This window comes from Diabrotica virgifera, chromosome 10 (genome assembly GCF_917563875.1).
Source record: "Diabrotica virgifera virgifera chromosome 10, PGI_DIABVI_V3a".
In the NCBI taxonomy this organism is placed as follows: domain Eukaryota; kingdom Metazoa; phylum Arthropoda; class Insecta; order Coleoptera; family Chrysomelidae; genus Diabrotica; species Diabrotica virgifera.
Genome location: NC_065452.1, coordinates 60,359,058 through 60,383,899, shown reverse-complemented (window position 1 = coordinate 60,383,899; position 24,842 = coordinate 60,359,058). Strand labels below are relative to the sequence as shown.

Here is a 24,842-nt window from a genome sequence, read left to right as displayed (position 1 = left end):
TACCTTCTTGTTGATTATTTTGATTGGTTACCTGTGCATATGTCATTCCTTGTGTTGTAGCCCTGTTTCCTTTAGATGTTTGTCCATTTCGTTCTCTAAGTTTTGGATGTATTTTCTCTTTGAAGTTGCTTATGTATAATACACCCTCTGTAATTTGCGGGATGCTGTTCTCCACAATTTACACATGTCACATTTTCATCTTTTATTTTCCTGGTACATTCTGAAGTGTGATGTGACCCTGTACATTTTACACATCTGGATTCTCTATGGCAAAAGTTTTTTGTATGACCGAATCTCTGAAATTTGGTGCACTGTGGAATAACTCTTCTAGCATAAGAGGCTTCAATTGTAACTATCGAGTGTCCTAGTTTCTTGACATTATAGATGTCTTTAATATTTTCTTTAATTTTAAGATTGACAAAGAACATGGGCAATGGTTTTTTTGTTATGTTTTGTTTAACATTCCATATATTTAGAACTTCATGTCCAAGAGCTTCTATGTCCCGTTTAATATCGGCACGATTTGTTGAATAATGAATATTTTTTACTACTATTCTAAAGGGCTTGCTTTGTTTAGACTGGTATGTATGATACTCTGTTTTTTTACTGTCCAATGCTTTCACTATAGTAGTATATGCTTCACTCGAAGTTGGTTGGATTCTTACTTGATTTTCACCCAGGGCTTTTAAGGTGTACTGATCTTTAGCAATTTCAATAAGAAGTTTATTTAAGGGGTTCATATCTTCGACACCGGATACAAATATTGGTTGTGGTTTGGGTTCTGTTTTTCCGTTTCTGTTTTAGATTGGTGTATTTTATCCTCATCTTCTTCTTGGCGATTGTTATATATATTGCTGGTGCTGGTGCTAGGTTTAGACAACCAATAATCTTTTATTTTGGTTTGTCTTTTAGCGTTCCTGTTATCTTCAGGGCTTATTTTCCTTTTTTGTAGTTCACTGTTTGCCATATTCATTGTCCTGAGTAGTTGCAGGTGTAGTTAAACTGTTGTTTGTTCCAGAAGGGAAGTTGTTTTGGTTAAAGGGTTGTCCATTTATGGAATTTTGTGATAATGGCATAATTGGTTGCGTGTTTAGGTAAGATGTAGGTTGGTACACAGGTATTGGTTGATTCACTAACTATTCATGCTTTGCTTTAATTTTATTTCCTTGTTTATCTTCCATTTGTTTATCAATGTTAGTGTTTTTATTTTCAAATTTCGTATGATTCTCAAATCGTTTTCTAACCCAGCTCTTTCTGATATTTCAACATAATATAATTTACATAATTCCTTTTATATTTTCTGGCTTGCTTTTTAACTGCTATATTTTTTCTTTTTATTTTCTTTCTAGAACTCTCTACCTCTTTGTTTCCTTTTATAACATTTCTTTGACTTTCTTTCTTTCTTCTATTAGTTGTAATGTGTCTCGGGTTATCCATTTTGTGTTTTCTATTTTTGTAATCCCAATCTTCTCGTTTGCAGTTTTTGACATTATGTCCTAAAGTTCCTCCATATTTCCTCCACTGTTTCCTAATTTTGGGGCGCTGCTGTTTGGTTAATTTTCAGTCTTTCTGTGAATTCGATTCTTGTTTTTTCGTGTTTAAGAGCTTCGACATTGTATCTTCTTCTTCTTCTGTTTACCTTCCGGTTTTTGTCACTGCCTAATGTCATCTTTATTTTGACCCTGACTAGCATGTAGTGTGATCCCACATCTGCTCCTCGTAGGCTTCGTAACACCTTGTAGCCAGCTTTTCTATTTTGACTGGATCAGTACATAGTCGATTTGATTTCTGTATCTTCCTCATGGAGACCACGTTTCCTAGATAAATTACTACTCCGTGGTTTTGTCATTGTCTTTAACAGATGACCTTTCAGTCACTTTTGGTTTTTATGTTAATAGTGGAAATCCAACCCACACACCCTAACAACCGCCTTCACTGATGAGATATATAAAATACACATTAATAAGCATAAATTATTATTTACCATACAAATATTACGCAATACGCAAATATGTATGTTAACTTTCCAATTAAAATCAAACTAACTTTTGTATCTGTATAACTAGAGTTAATTTCAGTCAGACCATAACAAAGGCTCTATAGAAAGTAGAGTTAATAATTTTGAAGTGGCTACAGCTTTAATTGGAATATGGAATGTTATAATTAAATAGAATGATGCATTAAACTCAAAATATTTTTTAATTACATTTTATTGTGTTATTCATTTAATAACAATTAAAATATCGCTCAAATTAACACGTTTTAATCAAACTTGCAATTAACAAAAATATACATAATAAATTATAAGTATTGGTGACTATTGTCCAATGACTTGCAAAATTGAAAAGGTGGTGTAAATCACAAGAGAGGACAAGGGCGGTACCTAAATCCTATAGGCCGATCAGTCTTACATTAGTTCTGTTAAAGTCATTAGAAAAAGATTATGGAGGGACCATTGAAGGATCATCCTCTCAATGGCAACCAGCCTGGCTATCATGAAGGAAAATCAACAGGAACAACACTAGACGAGGTAGTTCAGAAAATTCATTAATAATGGAGAAATTGCATTCATTGCTTGTGTAGAGATAGAAGGAACATCTATTGTATCTTTATGATACAATATCCAAAGATATATCCACTACCATCTTCTTCTTCTTCGTCTAGCCATTCACGTCCAAATCTGAACATAAGCCTCTTCAAGTCTTCCTTTCCATTGTTTTTTATTGTACGCTACTTGTAGCCAATTTTTCCCGGCGGCAGTCCGTTTCAGATCACCTGTCCATCTCATAGGAGGTCTGCCTGTGGGTCTTGTGTGTTGGTATGGTCTCCAGGTTAGAATTCTTCTGTACCTTTTGTTTAGATCGCTCCTAGCTACATGTCCAGCGTATTCCCATTTCAATTTTAATGATTTTTGTACTACATCGGTGACTTTGGTTTTCTATCTTATCCATGTGTTTGTTTACCTGTCATTAAGTTATATGCCTAGCATTGCTCTTTCCATCGCGTATTGAGTGACTCTGAGTATATTCATATTCTTTTTTATGATTGTCTATGTTTGTGCCCCATATGTTAATATCGGAATAATCCATGCATCAAAAACTTTAGATCTATAGTATAGTTCTATACTACAGAACTGTATATATATATATATATGTAGAACTTAGTAGTATGTCCCTGTAAGTTGTATCCATATGAAAAACTTTTTTATTATTAATTTTACGAAAAAAGTTATTCTTCATAAAAAGCTCTACATGGTCCAAAACCTGAGATTCAACCATCAGATATCAAGTTTTATGAATATTATACGAGGTATGTCAAAAAGTTTGAATTTCACTCAAGAGTAAAGTAGCTTTATTTTTCACAATATTGAAAATTGCTATTATGAAAAGTTGTTTGGAATTAAAAACTATATTCTAATATGCAATTACATCCTTCTAATTGAAAAATTTTTTTTGATAAATTATGGATAACTAACATTATTTTCAGTAATTTTAATTCTAATAACTCTTTTATTATTAATTTTACGAAAAAAGTGATTCGTAATAAAAAGTTCTGCATGACCTAAAATACTCTAAACCTAAAATACAACCATCTTATGTCAATTTTATACGAGGTGTGTCAAAAAAGATAAATTTATATCAAAAGTAAAGTAATTTTATAATTCAAAATATTTCAATAAGAAGGCTGTAATTACATACTGAAACATGGTTTTTAATTCTTAATAACTTTTCATAATAACAATTTTCGATATTGTGAAAAATAAAGGTATTTTACTATTGAGCCAAATTCATATTTTTTGACATACCTTGTATAAAATTGATAAAATTTGACATACGATGGTTGTATTTTAGGTTTCAGACCATGCAGAATTTTTTTATTAAGAATCACTTTTTTTCGTAAAATTAATAATAAAAGAGTTAGTAGAATTAAAATTACTGAAAATAATGTTAGTTATCCATAATTTATCAAAAAAAAATTTTTCAATTAAAAGGATGTAATTGCATATTAGAATATAGTTTTTAATTCCAAACAACTTTTCATAATAGCAATTTTCAATATTGTGAAAAATAAAGCTACTTTACTCTTGAGTGAAATTCAAACTTTTTGACATACCTCGTATAATATTCATAAAACTTTATATCTGATGGTTGAATCTTAGGTTTTGGACCATGCAGAGCTTTTTATGAAGAATGACTTTTTTTCGTAAAATTAATAATAAAAAAGTTTTCCATATGGATACAACTTACAGGGACATACTGTATATAGAACTATGTATAGTATACAGGGTGTTTGGTAAAGAATGGGCCATAGCTTAACCTCAGGTTCCTGAGGTTAGAATAGGCCGATTTAACCTAACTTACCTTAGTACAAAGTTTATAATAACCGAGATACAGGGTGTCAAAGTTAAACTTTTTTATTTATTATTGAATATTTCCTGACAGGTATGAGATAACAACATGAAATTTGGTATGTGGGGGTTTTTTGGGTCGAGTAAACTAAATTCTCTACCAAAAATTATGTATTGCCTAGAGGGCGCCACATACGCCTTTCAGCACTCATTTATTACGTTCAATTTTTTTTATCCGTCACTCTGTATAATTTTGACATTAAAATTTTTATTCTCCTACTAGTTTTAGTTAAAAAAGGTATACTTCTTTCATCTTCCTAAACTCAACCGTTTTCGAGATAAACGCATTTTAAATCTGCGATACACCATCATTTTTAGCAAAATATCATTGTAGTTGCACCCGAAAAATAACTTAAAACTAAAATGATCCAAAAATGTATCGCAAATTTCTTCAAATGAAATTTGAGATGCAATGACATAAATTTGAGGACTGGCACAATTATTATGGTTTTAAGTTATTTTTCGGGTGTAATTACAATGATATTATGCTAAAAATGATGGTGTATCGAAGATTTAAAATGCGTTTATCTCGAAAACGGTTGAGTTTAGGGAGATGAAAGAAGTATACCTTTTTTAAGTAAAACTAATAGTAGAATAAAAATTGTAATGTCAAAATTATACAGAGTGAGGGATAAAAAAAATTAAACGTAATAAATGAATGCTGAAAAGCATATGTGGCGTCCTCTGGGCAATACATAATTTTTGGTAGGGAATTTAGTTTTCTCGACCCAAAAAACCCCCACATACCAAATTTCATGTTGTTATCTTATACCTGTCAGGAAATATTCAATAATAAATAAAAAAAAAAGTTTAATTTTGACACCCTGTATCTCGGTTATTATAAACTTTGTACTAAGGTAAGTTAGCTTAAATCGGCCTATTTTAACCTCAGGAACCCGAGGTTAAGCTATGGCCCATTCTTTACCAAACACCCTGTATAGTTCAGTTTGCCGAATTCTGCCCATGCTAACTTTCTTCTTCTTTTTATTACTTCCGTTTGAATTTCCCTATTTAGTATTATTTTTTGTCCTTAGTATATATATTATTCAACTTTTTCTATAATTTTGTTGTTTATTATTGTCACGGTTTCTTCGGAGTGCATGACTATTGTTTTGTTTAAATTTATTTTCAGTTCTATTTTAGAAGTTTAGGTATGTAGTGCTAAAAACATGGTTTGCAGTTCTTGTAGGTCAGTAGCTATCCGGATTTTGTCATCCGCAAATCGTAAATTACTGAGGTAGCGGCCATTGATGTTTATTCCCTTATATTTCCAATTTAGGTTTTTAAAAACGTCCTCCAAAACTAAGGTGAACAGTTTGGGTGATAGAGTGTCTCCCTGTTTGACTCCCCTGGTTAATGGTACAGGGTACATAGCTAGTATGTAGCTGTAGCTTGGTCCATAGTTTCTTTTAAGTTAATATATTTGCTGTCTATTCTACAATTTTGCATTACGTTTATTACGACCGTGTGTTTCATGGTGTCGAAAGCTTTTTCGTAGTGTACAAATGCTATAAAACTGGAAACTTGTATTCGTTACATTTTTCTATTAATATTTTTGTGGTTAACAGGTGATCGGAAGTTGAATAGCCTTTTCTAAAACCTGCCCGTTCATATGGGGTAGCGAGTAGACACTCTTTACGATCCAGGTAAAGACAGATCTGCTTCAGGTATGCGCCCCTGCCCTGCCTACGCGAGCTCGGCTTTTTCTCCCAATCCTCTTCCGGGAGAGAAACGGATCCTAATCCCTAAATCCTACCCACCATACCTACCTACCATAAAACCTACCCATATCCTTCCCTTCCCTCCTCAACCCGCACTGGACCAACGTGAGGAGATAGCGGTCCAAACCTTTAAGTCAATGAATAGGTCAAAAAAGAAAAGGCCCCCAGTCCCCAGCACTTCCCAAAGTCTCGATTACGGCAGCGATGAAACAACTGATGGAAGAGGGGGTGCTAAGAATCACTGGGCAGGACCCGGCTGCCACAAGATGACAATTTGGCTATGCTCTTACAATATTCGAATACTGACGGACGACAATAGATTCCCAGAAGTAGAAAGCGAATTAAAGGATACAAAATGGGCTATCTGTGGTATATGCGAAACTAGAAGAAAAAGTGATCCACTACCATATCCAACTTGAAAGCATCAAAGCATATGGAAAACAATGCTGGAATATAGACCGATTCTGACAAACTTGCAAGTAGAGGAGATTGTGGAAAAACATCTAAGGCATACCCACAGGGGAAAATGCTTTCTCCCACCATGTAGTCTCTTTCCAGGTCACTCCAGCCAACATTTAATATTGTTACTAAGTGATGCGATAGAGAAAAACTCTATGTCAATCCTAGCAAAACAGTAGTGGCCAGTTTCACACTTGTTTACTTGTTTGTCTCCTAGTTTGTCTCCTAGACTCTATCCTTATTTTTTTTCCTTTAGTACCGCTATGCTATCGAGTAGTTGTCTAATATGGCTAGGCCTTTTCCCTTTTTTTGTTTCTTGGATTGCAAACCTGTCTATCTGTGCATCATGAATGATTTTCCTGTTCTCTTGTGTTCAGGGATTTGATGTTCCAGGTGGCTTTCCTTAATATATTCATTATTTTTGTTGATGCTTGCATCATCCTTGGTTTTATTAACATTGCTGTATTTATAGTCATCAGATAGGGTACTAATCTGCTCTGAAGACTCTCTCCTCCGTTATTCAGCCTTGGGGCAGGCACTAACAACAGCTGATAAGCTATGCTATTCAATACATCCAACTATTATATAAAGAGAAAATCTTTATATAATAGTTGAAATTGTGGAAAAATAATCTTCAAAGCAGTTGGTGCTCAGGACGAGCTACGTCTCCGGGAGTTTTGTGAAAATTCGATACAAAATCAGTGTATAGTAGTTACTCGGGGGGTTTTGTTGTAACTAAACACGAATATCATGTCGGGAATGGTCTTCGAGGTACCTGGTACCCAGGAGGGATACCTTGTCCTGGAGTTATATCGAAATTCAATACAAATTGATAGGTTTTGGGCTTTTTACTGCTTTATGGTCTCGTATATATACCTGAAAACTTATTATTTTAATATACAGGGTGTCCCGAAAAGATTGGTCATAAATTATACCACAGATTCTGGGGCCAAAAATAGGTTGATTGAACCTCACTTACCTATATGCAATAGTGCACATAAAAAAAGTTACAGCCCTTTGAAGTTACAAAATGAAAATCGATTTTTTTTCATATATCGAAAACTCTCAAAGATTTTTTATTGAAAATGGACATGTGGCATTTATATGGCAGCAACATCTTAAAAAAAAATTTAAGTAAAATTTGTGCACCCCATAAAATTTTTATGGGGGTTTTGTTCCCTTAAACCCCCCCAAACTTTTGTGTACGTTCCAATTAAATTATTATTGTGGCACCATTAGTTAAACACATTATTTTTACAACTTTTTTGACTCTTAGTACTTTTTCTTTAAGCCAGTGTTTATCGAGATATTTTGAGTATTTTTCGAATCCACCACATATTTGTATATGGTTAAGTACGATTATAGAGACCTGTTAATAATCTGAAAATTTATTTATAATTTACATTTTTAGGTATATTTTGAAAAAGAAGCTACATCTCGATAAAAGGTGACTTATGAACAAAAGACTAAGAGGCAAAAGTTTTAAAAATACTGTGTTTAACTAATGGTACCACAATAATAATTTAATTGGAACGTACACAATCATTTGGGGGGTTTAAAGGAACAAACCCCCCATACAATTTTTACGTAAATATATTGAAAAAGAAGCCGCATCTCAATAAAAACTGACTTATCGAAAAAATACTAGGAGGCAAAAAAGTTTTAAAAACGTGGTGTTTAACTAATGGTACCACAATAATGAATTAATTGGAACGTACAAAAAAGTTTGGGGGGGTTTAAGGGAACAAAATCCCCATAAATTTTTTATTAGGTGGACAAATTTCACTAAAATTTTGTTTCAAGATGTTCCTGCAATAAGAGTGATATATGTCCATTTTCAATAAAAAATATCTAATAGTTTTCGATATATTGAAAAAAATCGATTTTCATTTTGTAACTTCAAAGGGCTATAACTTTTTTTATGAGCACATTTGTACTAAGGTAAGTTAGGTTAAATCGAACTATTTTTGACCCCAGAATGTGTGGTATAATTTATGACCATTCTTTTCGGGACACCCTGTATATGTATACTAATTGATTTCTTACCTCTACTGACTGAGTTTTGTTTTGATAATCCAAAGAAAAAGTAAAGAAATATTTATGTCCAGTTTGTACATCCAACTCAAAGGCGGAAGTGATTGTTTTCAAAGTTGGAAAAGGTGTTTTGACTTCCAAATCATTTTTGATTGCCAGAATATCCTAAAAATAAAAATTTATAAAGTTATATTGTTATTGTTTTTGTTTATAATCACTTCAATATTATATTCCATTGCTTGGAGCACTATATTTATTCCTGCTACTGAAAATTTAAGAACTTTTTCTTTATAATGTATAAAATGTAACTACTATTGCAGCTTATATAATTGCTATTCTTTTATTAACATAAAAATACATTTACTGTTAAATTGATTAGTTATATCTGAAAAGATTTCCAGTTCCCTATCTGAAGAGTATCCTCTGTTTGAAATTGCACCGGGAATATTGTCTACCGACCTTATATACTAGTTTAGGTTATTAAAAGATACGATTCTCGAGTTGAAGAAATACAAAAATGAAAGTAATACATCACTTATATCACACGCTGGTTTTCTCTCCTCCGTTTGAAAAGAGTTATAAAATTGTCTAAAACAAATTTGAGATTAACGCAGAACAACTTCTCAGACTCCTGACACGAATATATCAGATTTATTTGCTTTTTATTGCAGGATTGTGATATACGTCCAAGTCGATTAACGTATTGCTGTATTAATGCATCATAAATAGTCCAGGGTAATAAGGTTTTTTCCATGACACTCGAGCAGCCAGGGTACTGAAGCGTTTTTTCGACAGGTAATACCTATGAGAACAAATTGTAACTATTTCCTGCGTAGGATCTGGCGGCCATTTTTATTTATAAACAATTTATAGTCGAAAAAGGGCATTTTTTCCGTTATTTTCAAATCAATGGAAAACAGTGTATCTTGTGGTTACATTAGTACAAAAATCTTCGAGAGCATGGAAAAACCTTTAAAATGACGTATTAGAAAGGTTGATATACTTACTTATTGTTAATATAATTGAGAAAAAAGGTCTAAATTTCAAAAAAATTAATTTTGCAATAACTATTGTAAAAATTAGTGTACAACTTTAAAATTTTTGTCAAATGAGGGTTCATTAGTGCTTAACACGTGACAAAAATTTCGAAGCGATTCATTTAATTGTTTATATGTTATTCAAATTGATTATCCCAGAGAGATTTTTTTTGCAATAACATAAGTCAGAAAAACAGAATGTTAGAACCATTCTGCAGGTGTCAAATGAAAGAGCATAAGCTAAACTTTCAAACCTGTTTAAAAATGTTAATAAAGAGTGCATTTATTAGTAATAAATAATTATGCAAAAGTCTCGTCAATTTTTCCTTATAAACAATTTGAATAACTTTCTTGTTATAGCCGGTACAAACATTTTTTTTGCACATTCTAAAAGATGGCATTTTTATACGAACTTAGGAAAAAATAAGTTAGCCTAAGTCAATTAGGGCCAAAGTTAGCAACATTTTTTTAAAAATCCACAGCTAATGTGTTTATGATAAATAAGAATCGAAAGTAGAGCTCTTCCACTTTCAAAGACACGAAGTATTCAGAAAAAATTTTGGATTTATTTGCTCTTTAAGGGAGTTGTCTATAAAGCTTCAAAAATGAAGTACAAACGCGACCCGCTTGCTACCGACGAAGTAGAAGCATAAAATCCGTGCGACCTAAAATTGAAATATCAACTTTAAAATCCTACAATTTTTTGTAACTTGGGAACCAACCAATGGATTTTAATGTTTTTTATTTTAATTTGTATATACTTTTAGCGTACTTTACAAATATGGAGTCTGTTGATTTATAAATTATTTAATAAACAATTTAATTTGTTTAAAAAAAATTTTTTTACTGTATTTTAGGTGAACAACTACAATGTTATGTATGTAATAATTGATAAAAAATTGTAATCACTATATTATTACTACACTCACCGGCACAAAATTCGGCCACCCAGAATTTTTGATTAAGTTTAATAGTTTATAACTTTATTATTTGTTCTCCGATTTTTAAGATTCTTGCACCAATTTGTAGATACATATTGATGTCGTTTCGTATTTTTCCGGTAACACAAAAAATTTGCTTGCATGGCATTATACAGGGGTGAATGGAAGCGTTGTATTTTCTACTAACTTTAAAAAATTCTGTGGAAAAACGGAAAGGCTCATTTTGTGTCATAGTCCTGTCATATTATTCCAGAGACATCACTAAAATGTTGTCTTTTGAATTATCCGAATATCTCTTTTCTTGTAAGAGCTGTATCATTTTTTGTAAGTAAAACACTGATTGACTCATAAAATAGAGGTTGGATTGATAAGATTAGAATGGCCCGCATGCAGCCCAGATCTCAATCCTGTTAAGCATTTATGGGATGAATTAAAAAAAAGCTATTCGCCGTTATCCCAGGCCTCCAGAAAATTTGGTACAGTTATGGCCTTGGTAGAGGAATATCGGACTATTCCCCAGGCAATATTAACACACCTTTATTCGATGCCAAACAGATTGCGAGAAGTCGTTGCTGCAAGAGATGGACATACTCACTATTAAATTGTTTCGTTTTGTTTTTTTTTTATTTTAGTGCGCTTGATATTTTTAATTAAATAAACCTTCAAAGCAGTGTTTTTATTTACAGCTCTTACAAGAAAAGAGATATTCGGATACTTCAAAAATTAACTTACAAATAGATGTTTACATGTACTTTTTACAAAAAAGTAAAAAATGTCTCCACTTAATAGTAGCCGCTGTACATACTTTCCAAATGAGTTCTTCTCACATGGAATGTTTTTTAATAGAAAATTCGTATAAATAGTTACTCTATAGGTACATTTTAAAAGATCTTCTTAAATTTGTAATTGAAAAAAACTTTGTATTTTTATTCATATAAATATAAAATCTAAGACATAAAAATGATTTGATAAACAATGAATCACAAAATTCAAATTACTGCAACTGTAAGCAAACTTATAGAGTAAAAGTCGCACTTTTATAGAAATTTTTCTTTTATTATATAATTATATACGGAGAGGGGCTAAATTATGGAATACATTCATTTTCTCTAAAATCGACGACTTTGACGAAAAATCCCGAAACAGGTCGATTTTTATTTTTAAATTACAATTTTTTTGGCATATATCTTGTAGTGTCGTCATCCATCTGAGCGTGATGACGTAGGTAATCGATGATTTTTTTAAATGGGAATAGGGGTCATGTGGCACCTCGTTTGAAAGGGTGTTCAATTGTCGATTCAGTAATATAAACAATAATATCCTTATTTATACAGGGTGACCAAAATAATAATTTTTGAATTCGATTAATTGACGCAAAAAGAAGAATGTATGTAATTTATTTAACTCAAAATACATTGTACTGCTGTCAGTAAATAAAAAAAAATATTTCACAAATAAACATTTCTTTTCGCTTGAATTAAATCACAAACAACCTCTTTGCAGTTTTAACATTTAATTTGAGTGAAAATCAATGTTTATTTGCCAAATAAACATTTTTTTCAATTTTCTGACAGCGATAGAAAGTATTTTGAGATAAATAAACTGTATATATTCTTTTTTCGTCAATTAATTTAATTTAAAAATTATTTTTTTGGCCACCCTGTATAAATAATGATATTAATGTTTATATTACTGAATAGAGAATTGAACACCCTTTCAAATGGGGTGTCACACGACCCCTATTCCTATTTAAAAAATCATCGATTACGTTATCACGCTCTGGTGGATAACGTCACTAATATGAAATATATGCCAAAACATTGTAATTTAAAAATAAAAATCGACCTGTTTCGGGATTTCTTCACAATCCTCCATTTTAGAGAAAATTAATTTTTCCATAATTTAGCCCCTCCCTGTATATATCATATATATATTCATAACAATTTTTTATCAATTATTATATTCATAACATTACTTGGTAGTTGTGCACCTAAAACACGGTAAAAAATTAAATAAATTGTTTTTTTTGTTTAAATAAATTAAATTGGTTATTATAATTTATGAATCAACTGACTCCATACTTGTAAAGTACGCTAAAAGTACATACAAATTAAAAAACATTAAAATCCATTGGCTGGTTCCCAAGATACAAAAAACTGTAGGATTTTGAAGTTAATATTTCAATTTTAGGTCGCATGGATTTACATACTTCATTTCTGAAGACGACTCCATTAAAAAGCAAATAGAGCCAAAATTTTTTTATGAATACTTCGTGTCTTTAAAAGTGAAAAAGAGCTATTTTCGATCCTTATTTATTATAAACAAATTAGCTGTATATTTAAAAAAAAAGTTGCTAACTTTGGCCCTAATTGACCTAGGCTAAATTATTTTGTTTTAAAGTTCGTGTAAAAATACCATCTTGTAGAATATGTAAAAAAATGTTTGTACCGGCCATAACAAAAAAGCTATTCAAATTGTTTATAAGGAAAAATAGACGACACTTTTGCATAATTATTTATTACTAATAAATGCACTTTTTATTAACTTTTTTTAAACAAGTTTGAAAGTTTAGTTTATGCTCTTTTATTTGACACTTGCAGAATGGTTCTAATATTCTGTTTTTCTGACTTATTTTATTGCAAAAAAAAAGCTCTCTGGGATAAACAATTTGAATAAAATATAAACAATTGAATAAATCGCTTCGAAATTTTTGTCACGTATTACGCACTGCAGAACCCTCATTTGACAAAAATTTCAAAGCTGTACACTGATTTTTACAATAGTTATTGCAAAATTAATTTTTTTGAAATTTCTCAATTATATTAACAATAAATAAGTATATCAATCTGTGTAATACGTCATTTTAAAGCTTTTTCCATACTCACGAAGATGTTTGTACTAATGTAAAAACAGGGTACAGTGTTTTCCATTGATTTTAGAAAAAACGGAAATAATGCCGTTTTTCGACATTGAATTGTTTATAAATAAAAATGGCCGCCAGATCCTACGCAGGAAATAGTTACAATTTGCTCTCATATGTATTACCTGTCGAAAAAACGCTTCAGTACCTTGGCTGCTCGAGTGTCACGAACAGGGTATATTTTTGCCTTATTACCCTGGCCTAAAAGGCTAACTAAACAAATTACAATTACAAAAAACTCCAATTTGGATTGTAAAACTTTTAACTTGATCTGTTTTCGTTCCTTCTATGTCTATGTTCAGTAGTTCTCTTGTTTCTCCTATGTGTATATCTTTTAGGATAAGATATGAGGATATGGTGTATATCTTTTATTTTGTTAATACACTAAGCATAAAAATTAATGCACCACCTTAAAAATCGGACATTTTTGATGTCTCGTATTTCCTAAACCTGCTGTTAAATTTTAGTGATTTTTTTAGTATATTATAGCTTTATTCTTCAATGATATCGGTGTAATAATATAATTGCTAAAGAGGTAAGTGCAATTGTATACCGGGTGTAACAACGATAGTGTGTTTTTTCCTCAAAGTTTGGAACACACTGTGGAATATTCTAGCATATATAAAATATTGAAATTAAAACTCAACTGTATCCTTATGCTTTCTTAACATTTTGCTTTTTGATTTATTCGTTTATGTCGGATAATAAAAAACTTAGGTATTTTAACAACTAGCAATGTTATTCGTCAATACAGGGTGTTTCTAAATAAATGAGCAAACTTTAAGGGGTAATTCTGAATGAAAAAATAATGACAATTTGCTTTATAACCATATGTCCGCAATGCTCTGTTTCTGAGATACGGGATGTTGATTTTTTTCTTACAGACTGACGATTTATTTATGGCTCTAAAAGTGGTTGAGATATGCAAATGAAATTTGGTAGTTTTTAAGAGATAATTATTGTGCATTTTTTGACATACAATTAAGAATTTTATATTCACCATTGGCGTACACACGGGTATAAACATTTTAGATACATCCCGTATGCACGCCAATGGTGAATATAAAATTCTTAATTGTATGTCAAAAAATACGCAATAACTATCTCTTAAAACTTCCAAATTCCATTTGCATATCTCAACCGGTTTTAGAGCAATACATAAATCGTCAGTTTGTAAGAAAAAATTCAACATCTCGTATCTCAGAAACGAAGCATTTGTGGAAATATTTTTATAAAGCAAACAGTCATTATTTTTTCATGCAGAAATAACCCTTAAAGTTTGTCGCACTAATATAGAAATACCCTGTATTAATGAACAACCTGGCTAGTTGATAAAATAGCTAACTTTTTTATTATCCCAAATAAACGAATGAAATAAAAAGCATAAAGAAAGTCGTAGGCTACAGTTGAGTTTTAATTTTAATATCTTATATACGCTAGAATATTTCACAGGGTGTTCCAAACTTGTTTTTTCCAAAAAACACTATCATTTTTACACCCGGTATACAATGACACTTACCTGTTTAGTAATAATATTATTACATCGATATTCTTGAAGAATAAAGTTATAATATACAAAAAAAATAAGTAAAATCTGACAACAGGATTAGAAAATACGAGACATAAAAATGTCCCATTTTTAAGGTGGTGCGTTAATTTTGATGCTTAGTGTATTTATCTTCATTCCGTTTTCAGTACGTACCTACTTCTTTCCATATTTCCAAATTATTCTTCCAAAGCTCTTTTTCAATTTTTGCAATTGGCACCAATCCTTTAGGAAATATTCTTTTCGAGATTTCTACCCTTACACCCCCTACATTCAGTTTTTTATTCCCTGTAGTACATTTCTTGACATTTCTTAATAGTTTTGACCATAAATATTATAAATATTTACGATTTTATATTCCATTTATTGTAAACGTATCGAATGTTGAATTATTACTAATTACGGCATTATTGCTCTCATTATGCATGTATGTGTCAAACCTTAGTAGTTATTACATTCTCTCCTATCTGTTTTTTGTCCATCATGGGTGATATTTTCCAATCTTCCTCGATGCCTTCGGTTTCCCATATTTCATTGATTGTTTTTAGTAAGACTTGTTCTCCATTTTTTCCCACGTTTTTTATAATTTCCCAATTTTAATTTAATAATGTTTTTATTGTTCCTTCTAGTTCTTCCTCGTTCATTGAGTTCTCTGTTTTACCTTCCAATATTATTTTGTTCTTCGTTAAGGCCGTCTTGGTTTATATCCATAGTTCTTCAAAGTACCGTGCTGTTTATTTCATGTGTATTGTGTTCTTATCGTCTTAAGGGTTACGTAGAATAGCTTATATCTCCTTCTTCTTCTTCTTCTTCTTTACGTGCCATCTCCGCGACGAAGGTTGGCAATCATCATTGCTATTCTAACTTTCGACACTACAGCCCGAAAGAGTTCAGTTGAGCTGCATCCAAACCATTCTTTGAGATTTCTCAGCCAGGACATTTTTCTCCTACCTATGCTGCGTCTTCCTTGAATCTTTCCCTGCATAATTAATTTTAGGAGTTCATATCTGTCACCACGTGTTATATGACCCAAGTATTGAAGTTTTCTTATTTTGATGGAATCCAGTATCTCCCTGCTCTTCTGTATTCTCCTTAGTACTTCCTCATTGGTTATTCTGTCTGTCCAGGAGATTCTCAGCATTCTTCGATACGTCCACATCTCAAATGCTTCCAATCTATTGAGGCATTGTTTATTTAGAATCCATGTTTCCACACCATACAAAAGAACAGAAAATACATAACATTTTAGTACTCGCTTTCTAAGATCTAGGCTGAGGTCTCTACTACACAATATTTGTTTAATATTAGTAAATGCACTTCTAGCCTTTTCTATTCTAATTCGGATTTCTTTGGTATAATCGTTTGTTTCACTAATGTTCGTCCCTAAATAGTTATAATTCTGAACTCGTTCTATCGTCTTATTATTTACGTGTAGATTGATGTTTCTAATATTTTTCTTTGATATAACCATGAATTTCGTTTTCTTTATGTTTAGTGACAGACCAAATTCTTCACTTGTTGCAACAACCTTATTTAAAATTCTTTGTAGATCTGTAATAGTTTCTGCTATTAGTATTGTGTCATCGGCGTATCTAATTTCACATATGGGTAGGCCATTTATTTTTATGCCTGCTACTTCATCTTCTAATGCTTTTTTGAATATTTCTTCTGAGTATGCATTAAACAGTGATGGCGACAAGACACAGCTCTGTCTAACTCCTCTTTTGATTTTTATTTTATTGGTGTTTAAATTATTTATTGTTATGACAGCTTCTTGTTCATAATACAGATTATTTATTATTCTTATATCCCGTGTGTCGATGTTCTTTGTTCTCAGTAGATTTATTAACGGATTATGTTTCACCGTATCGAATGCCTTGTTATAATCTAGGAAGCAGACATAGATGTCCTGGTTTACATCTAAACATCTCTGTATTAGCACATTTACTGCAAATAATGCTTCTCTGGTTCCTTGAGCATGTCTAAATCCGAACTGAGTTTGTCCAATATCTTGTTCTAACTTTTTGTATATTCTACGATGAATAATCTTTAGAAATACTTTGAGTATGTGGCACATTAGACTGATGGTACGGTGTTCGCAACATTGTCTGGCGCAACATTATATCTCCTAAGTTTTCCCAATTATCTGTTTTTGTTTTTGTTACTGATTTATTAACCTTTTTTCTTTTATTTTTATAGTTATGGTAATTCTCGTTTGTTTTATCTTTCAGCTATTGTTTCCATACTTTTTTCTTCACTTTACTTGCTTTTTAATTTCTTTGGATGACTATGGTAATTGTAATAACACTGTGATAATTTGTTTATTGTCGATATACTATTATTTTATGTTATTTGGGACTATCTCAATTATTGTGCTATCATTATTAGTGAATAATATTTGAATTGTATTATATGGTTTATGTATTACGCTTATATGAGATTAAGCCACAATTAGTGATGAAATGAAAATTACAGTCTAATTAAATAATGTTAAACTAATGTAAATTGTAGCTCAATCCCATATTAACATAATAATTAAATTAGACATGCCACATTATAGAACCATATTATATTGTATTTTAAAATTATTTTTCAATAATTTAAAAATTAAAAAGGAAAAATTTTAGTTAATGTTTAAGGGAAATGGATACTTAATACAGGGTGATTCATTAAGAATGTCCAATCTCTGAGTTTTAGATCCTAGACCTCAAAATGTTACGATTTAACCCAAATCGCTTAAATAAAATGTCGCTCCTTACTAAGCTATATGGCAGCGGTTCTCAATCTGTGGTATATGTACCACTGGTGGTACATTTCATTTTTTGAGGTGGTACACAAAACGCAAAAACAGCCAAAATCAGCACCACTATTATAGTTAATTAGATCACCTAGTTAGATATGTATTTCAGTTAGGTGGTACCAAAAATAATAAAAAGTATTTGGTGGTACATGATACAAAAAGATTGAGAACCGCTGCAGTATATGGTGTTTTATTTAAAAATTTGAAAACTATTTGTACCCAGTACTTTAAAACTATGTGGCATATCCTTGTCATACTTGACAGAAAGTGTAGAGGTACTATACACCCTACTAAATTATGGTAAATAAACGTTTCTGGCTACTACGAGAGGCGTACGACACAGGAAAGTGAATGGTTAACCCTTCCCAAATTTTACGCCACTGGTAGAATTGCTATTTCAGCTTAATTTTTAGATTCTCCAATACTTTATAGTAAATAGCATACTGTTCATTCGTAATGATAAGATCATTAGTTTTTGAGATATTTGAAGTTAAAAATGAAGCTGCACAATACATTAATCAAAATAATTGTCTCTTTTAATTTTTAACTTCAAATATCTCGAAAACTAGTGATTATCGTTACGAATGAAGAGTATATTATTTTATAACCTATTGGAGAAGCGAAAAATTGCGCTAAAATAGCAATTCCGCCAGTGGTGTAGAATTTTGGAAGGGTCAACCATTTAGTGTCCCCCGTCTATACCTCTGGTAATAGCCAGAAAAGATTATTTAACATAATTCAGTGGAGTGTACAGCACCTACACTTTCTGCCAAGTATGATACGGATATGTCAAATAATTTTAAAGTACTGTTTACAAATATTTTTTAAATTAAACACCCTGTAACTCAGTAAGGAATCACACTTTATTAAGTGACTTGGGTTAAATCTTAATATTTTGAGTTTTAGAATCTAAAACTCAGAGAGAACATTCTCAATGATTCACCCTGTATTGTTACTATTTGTAGATACTATTGAATAGAGATATACAGGGTGTATTGATATATAAAGATTGGTCGTAAATTATGCCACAGATTCTGGGGTCAAAAATAGGTATTGAACCTAACTTACCTTAGTACAAAAATATGCACATAAAAAAAGTTACAGCCCTTTGAAGTTACAAAATGAAAATCAATTTTTTCCAATATTTCGAAAACTATTAGAAATTTTTTATTGAAACAGTGGCATATTAGATATGTGGCATTCTTATGGCAGGAACATCTTAAAAAGAATGTGTGTGTGTACTTTATACGCGTAAGAAATTATACTTCGATTATATATGATTTCAACGAAATAAATATACTTAAAAGTTTATTCGTATATTTTATTTAATTATTAAACTAATTTTGATATTACCAATTTCAAATTTTTTTATTAAAACAACACCAAAAATTAAAAAAAAAGGATAACAATCGTCCGTGTCAGGATTTGAATCCGGGACCTTCGCGTTATGTAGTCGAATACTCTACCAATAACCCATCAGGGTTTTGTTTTTACGGCTTCTGGGATGTAATTACAAACGACGGTGACAAATAGATCAAGTGAAGTATTAGATATAAGAATGTTTAAAATACTTATTATCTTACTCCCGAGGAAGACAAATCCAAAGACACAAAAATTATAATAAATATATTTACTAAAAACACTAATATATTATTTTCAAATCTTAGTTGCGCTGATACATACATAAATTGGATGATTTAGCAACTAACAACATACTGTTGGTGTGCGGATACGCCAGGGAATGTAAAAATTCACCCTCGTGCCTAAAGAAGTATAACTTATACCTTGATTTCACTTGATATAACTCACCTAAAAAATTATAGTGAAATTTATGCACCCCATTAATATTTACGGGGGTTTTATTCCCTTAAACCCCCCTAAACTTTTGTGTATGTTCTTATTAAATTATTATTATCCTATGAGTTAAACACAGCGTTTTTAAAACTTTTTTGCCTCTTATTACTTTCTCGAAAAGCCAGTTTTTCTCAAGATATTTTGAATATTTGTCAAATTCAGAACATATTTGTATATGGTTAGGTACGATTATAGAGACCTGGTAATAATATGAAAATTTATTTATAATTTACATTTTTGGGTATATTTTGAACCATATTAAAGAAGAAGCCACATCTCGATAAAAGGTGTCTTATCGAAAAAATACTGAGAGGCAATTAAAAACACTGTGTTTAACAAATTGTACCGCAATAACAGTTTAATTGGAACGTATACAAACATTTGGGGGTTTAAAAGAACGAAACCCAGATAAAATTTGTATATAAACATATTAAAAAGGAAGCCGCATCTCAATAAAAACTGGGTTATCGAAAAAATACTGAGAGGCAAAAAAGTTTTAAAAATACTGTGTTTAAATAATGGTACCACAATAATAATTTAATTGGAACGTACACAAAAGTTTGGGGGGGTTTTAGGGGAAAAAACCCCATAAAATTTTTATGGGGTCGACAAATTTCACTGCTGTTTTTTTTAAGATTTTTAAGTTCCTGCCATAAGAATGCCACATGTCCAATTTCAATAAAAAATCTGTAAAAGTTTTCGATATATGAAAAAAAATCGATTTTCATTTTGTAACTTCAAAGCGCTGTAACTTTTTTTGTGTGTACTATTGTATGTATACAGGGTGGTGAATCGGAAAACGGGCCATAGGATACTCAATGTAAAATTCTAAACTGTTGAATTTCTGCTTCCCTAATTATGTTACATCAAAAATCATCAGAAGTTATTTGTAGAGGATTGAAATCTGTATTAGAAACAGAAGTTACAATTGTTCTACGATTTAAACACATTCCAAAATTTTGAAAAAGTATAATGTATTTACCGCAGTAGGTATGTGTGGGCATGTTAGGCCACACGTTACTATTTAACTGACAGTGAGCACATTATTGACTGAAGAAGATATCTTTATTATTAATACTTCTCCTTAACTAAGGGTATCTTATCAACTTTATTGTGTTTTAAACAGTAAGTGATAAAATAAATAAAAAAATTGACAGTTCAAATTGTTAATATAATAAATTTATTGTCAACAAATGCAACCTTATACACATTATGGTATTGCGTGTGGCCTAACTTTGGCGTATTACTCTGAAAAATGTATTATATTTTTACAAAATTTTGAATAATTATTGTTCGTAGAACAATATTAACAGTTGTTTTCAATACAGATTTCAATTCTCTACAAATAGTTTCTTATGACTTTTGATGTAAAATAATTAGGGAAGCAGGAATTCAACAGTTTAGAATTTTACATTGAGTTTCCTATGGCCCGCTTTCCAATTCACCACCCGGTATAGGTAAGTGAGGTTCAATCAACCTATTTTTGACCCCAGAATCTGTGGTATAATTTATGACCAATCTTTTCGGGACACCCTGTAGATACCATAATATACTTACAACAAAATCAAACTCGTCGAAAATATCAATAAATCCTTGCGGTGTTTTTAGCTGAGATTTTATAATATAGGTCGTTCCTTTTTGGTCAATTTCCAGTTCACCTTTCATTGTGGGGTAAATTATGACATCCACTTCTATTAAACCCTCCCAACTGAGTGGATCATCGTAATCTTTTTCTTCTGTTTGTGCTTGTTTCGATCGCGTGTAGACATTTTTCAACTTAATACCTAATTCCTTAAGAGGTTTGGGTTTCGATTGACCCAGCAGCTTCACACCGATCTGAAAAATTACAAAATAACGTTTATTAGACAGAGGGTTTTAGACCAGAAGTACAATATTAACGTGCCAAAGGGATTTTCTGGGGACTATCTGGTCAATTCAATTAAGCTGTTAAACCTTATTTGGTATTGGGGAATAGTAATAAATTACTATTAAGTGGACCTTCCTTTAGCGTATCTGTTTATATGTGTAGATCTTAATATGTATATTCATTTTGACGACTAATGTACATTATAAATGCAGAAGTAAAATACAAGCGCAATATAAACTGACAACTGACTCATTCAGGATAAAAGTGCCGAAATAAAATATTTATTATAAAAAATTTTCTGAATTTTCTGTGGAAATAACCAACAAATGCTGTAAAAATATTTAAAAGAATAAAATAAGTAATAAACTAGCTAATATCCTAATTTATCCATTTTCTGATTTATAATTCAAATTTATTTTATAGTTCACATTTATTTTATAGTTCACATATGTTTCGTGGTCCTTAAGAAGACATTTGGCAGGGTCAAATTAAAGTCTGTTATCCACTTATTATATGCAAGAGAGAGTCTTGCAAAACAACAAATCTGCTAAGATCTAAATTGGAGCTGATGGGTCAGATAATAGAACAAGCGATGGAGTTTAAATATTTAGGCGTCAGTCTATCTAGCTAGAGATAGCTAGAAGCAGAAGTGGAAGATCAAGTGAATAGAGCAGAAAGAGCTGCAGGATTCTTGAATGAAACAATATGGCGAAACAAAAATTTCTGGAAATAATGAAAAGCAGAGTTTACAAAACAGTCATCAGATCAATAATAATACTCGGCAGAGGCATGACCCGATACAGAGAGGATCAAAAGAAAGCTAGAAACATCAGAGAGGAAAACCCTTAGAAAAATCGATGTCTACACAAAAAGAAGAAAAAGAATATATTTTAGACGCTCTTAGAAAATGAAAGTACAAATTTCTTGATTTAACAGATGGATACAAATTGTGGAATACGGGTAAAAACTCTAGATATGGTATTGTTATTCTTCTTTGGAATAACTTTATTCAAACACCAACAATATTACAATATTTTACAACTTTTACAGTTTTAACACAATGATAAGTATAAACTTCAAATACAACTGTTCCCTAAACTGTCAACTCTGACATTCTAGTCGTCACTAGACATTTCTGGGTTATTTCAAGATACCTCGAATATTCTTCAACTTAATACTTCTTCATTTACGTCAAAGAACTTCTGACGTAAACTCTTAGCTAAGCTAAGAGATGCACCATTCCGGCCGTCCAATGGCGCATCTCACTCTCACTTACATTGACGGCCGCCTCAATACGCGCTTAGCGCTCATTGTTAATAATTAAAAATAACAGCTTAGTAATAAAATATTGTAAAAAATTTCGTCAGGATCTTGTAGGGGGACTTTAAACTTTGACGTGGTTACTTTCTGACTTTTATAATGATAATTTTTAACCGAGTTATTAAGCCTTGAAAATGGCTATTTTCGCGTTTTTGAAATTTTAAATCGCCTGTAACTTGACCACAATAAATTTTAGAGAAAAATCACAAGAGACCTTTTTTGCTCAGAATGAACCAAAGGATCTAAAAAAACTTGAAGTGGAGGAAAAAAGTAAAAAAAAATGATTTTTTGAATTTGTTGAAAAAAAATTGTTTAAACAATTTTTCGACCGCGGTAGCTACTGGCACCCTGTGGATTTGTTACAAGAACCTCTGTTTGAGTAAGTTTGTGCAAAAAATGAATCGGAATAATTTACCTAATCGGGGCGAGCATACAGCCTGGACTATATTTGTCTTCAGGGGATATCTAAATTGATACAAAATAAAATATCTTGTTATCTTGAGTAAATTAAAGTAACTCGATCAATTATGTAGTATTAGAGATACTAATCGAATAAGTAGAAAGTTTATAACTTTATTTGCTGCACACTACGATTAGATCCTTTGCTCAAAATTTAAATGACTCGTTTTCATACAAATCTCCCAATACTACGCCAGAGTAATGCTGTTAAATGGAAATTGCTTGTTCTTTTTTCTTGACAAAAGTTAGTTTAACTTTTAAATATATTCAAATAGCTTTTCATAAAAGAGAGGAAGGAGAACATTGTACGCAAATCGGTTAGTATAAGTGTTAGTGTCCTACTTAATTATATTAGTACGCAATAGGTTATATTTTTTATCCTGTTTGGGGGAACAGAAATTAGGTTTCTGAGAAAGTTCAATTTTATTAATGCTTAATACTACGGTTTGTAGGTCTTTCTGCTTAAATTGTATATCTCTACAGGCCTAGAAAGCCCGTGGCTTGGTGTAATATTCTTTTCCATTTGTTCCTCTTTGCTGCTTTATTTTTCCAAATTAGGATTTAAGTTGTTCTATGCCTTTTTCAATAACCTTCTTCCAACTGGTTTTCGACCTACCTTTCTTGTTCTTGCTTTCTATTGTCCTGTTAGTATTATTTGAAAGAATATAGAATAAGTATCCTCTGACACAGTCTCGTGTTTCGAATCCTTTAGATATGTCCTAACCATATCAGTGTTTGTGATTTTATGATCCCTACGATATTCGGTTCTTCATATTATTTTCTCTAGTTCTATATTTGGTCTTTGTATCCACAGTCAATTCCATAGCTTTTCTCCAAATATTTTTCCGATGACTGTTCTTTTCCACACTTGGAACATGACTGCTTTGGATTTGTTCATCGTCCATGTTTCTCTAGCATTTGGCATATAATGCTGTAGGTCTTATCGCTGTCTTATATTCTTATCGTAGCCCTTCTAGATATGTTGTACTTCTTGATAACATGCTTAGAGCAAAGATACAACTATTACCAGCCATAAAACTTGTTCGGATTTCTTCCTTCAAATTTGATCTTCTGGCCAATATCGCTCTTAGGAACTGGAATATTTGTACTTCTTCGAATTTATATATTTTTTCTTCTGTAATTATTGTCAGGCATTCCCCTTGTATGAAATCTCGTTCTGTTAATTCTTTTTGTTTTTTTTTTCGTGTATGTATCACTAAGTATCTCTTTCTGTCTCGCTTTTGTTCCTAGTCTTTTTAATATTTTTTTGTAACTCTTGTTGGCTTCTGGCTATTAATACTATATCATCAGTGAATTCTAGGCATTGATGTTTTCATGTAGAAGTCCTCTCCTTTTGACGGCTTCTTTGGCGACAATTTGTGGCACCCCCTCACTGAGTTAAAACTTATTTGTTTCTCTTCCATTTATTTTAACCTTATTCTTTGTTTTTCTGACTGTCACTTTTATCATTCGTAC

General features: G+C 31.4%; 1 protein-coding gene across 1 annotated transcript in view; it reads right to left on the bottom strand.

Annotated features, from left to right (window-relative positions):
• The window catches only part of LOC114337267 (uncharacterized), a 721,645-nt gene that overhangs the window by 548,959 nt on the left and 147,844 nt on the right, over positions 1–24,842 (bottom strand). The window contains exons 24-25 of the mRNA XM_050641250.1: positions 21,278–21,556; positions 8,635–8,787 (exon numbers count right to left, since the gene is read on the bottom strand). Coding sequence (XP_050497207.1) covers positions 8,635–8,787; positions 21,278–21,556 — 432 coding nt within the window. The remainder of the gene's footprint in view (positions 1–8,634; positions 8,788–21,277; positions 21,557–24,842) is intronic.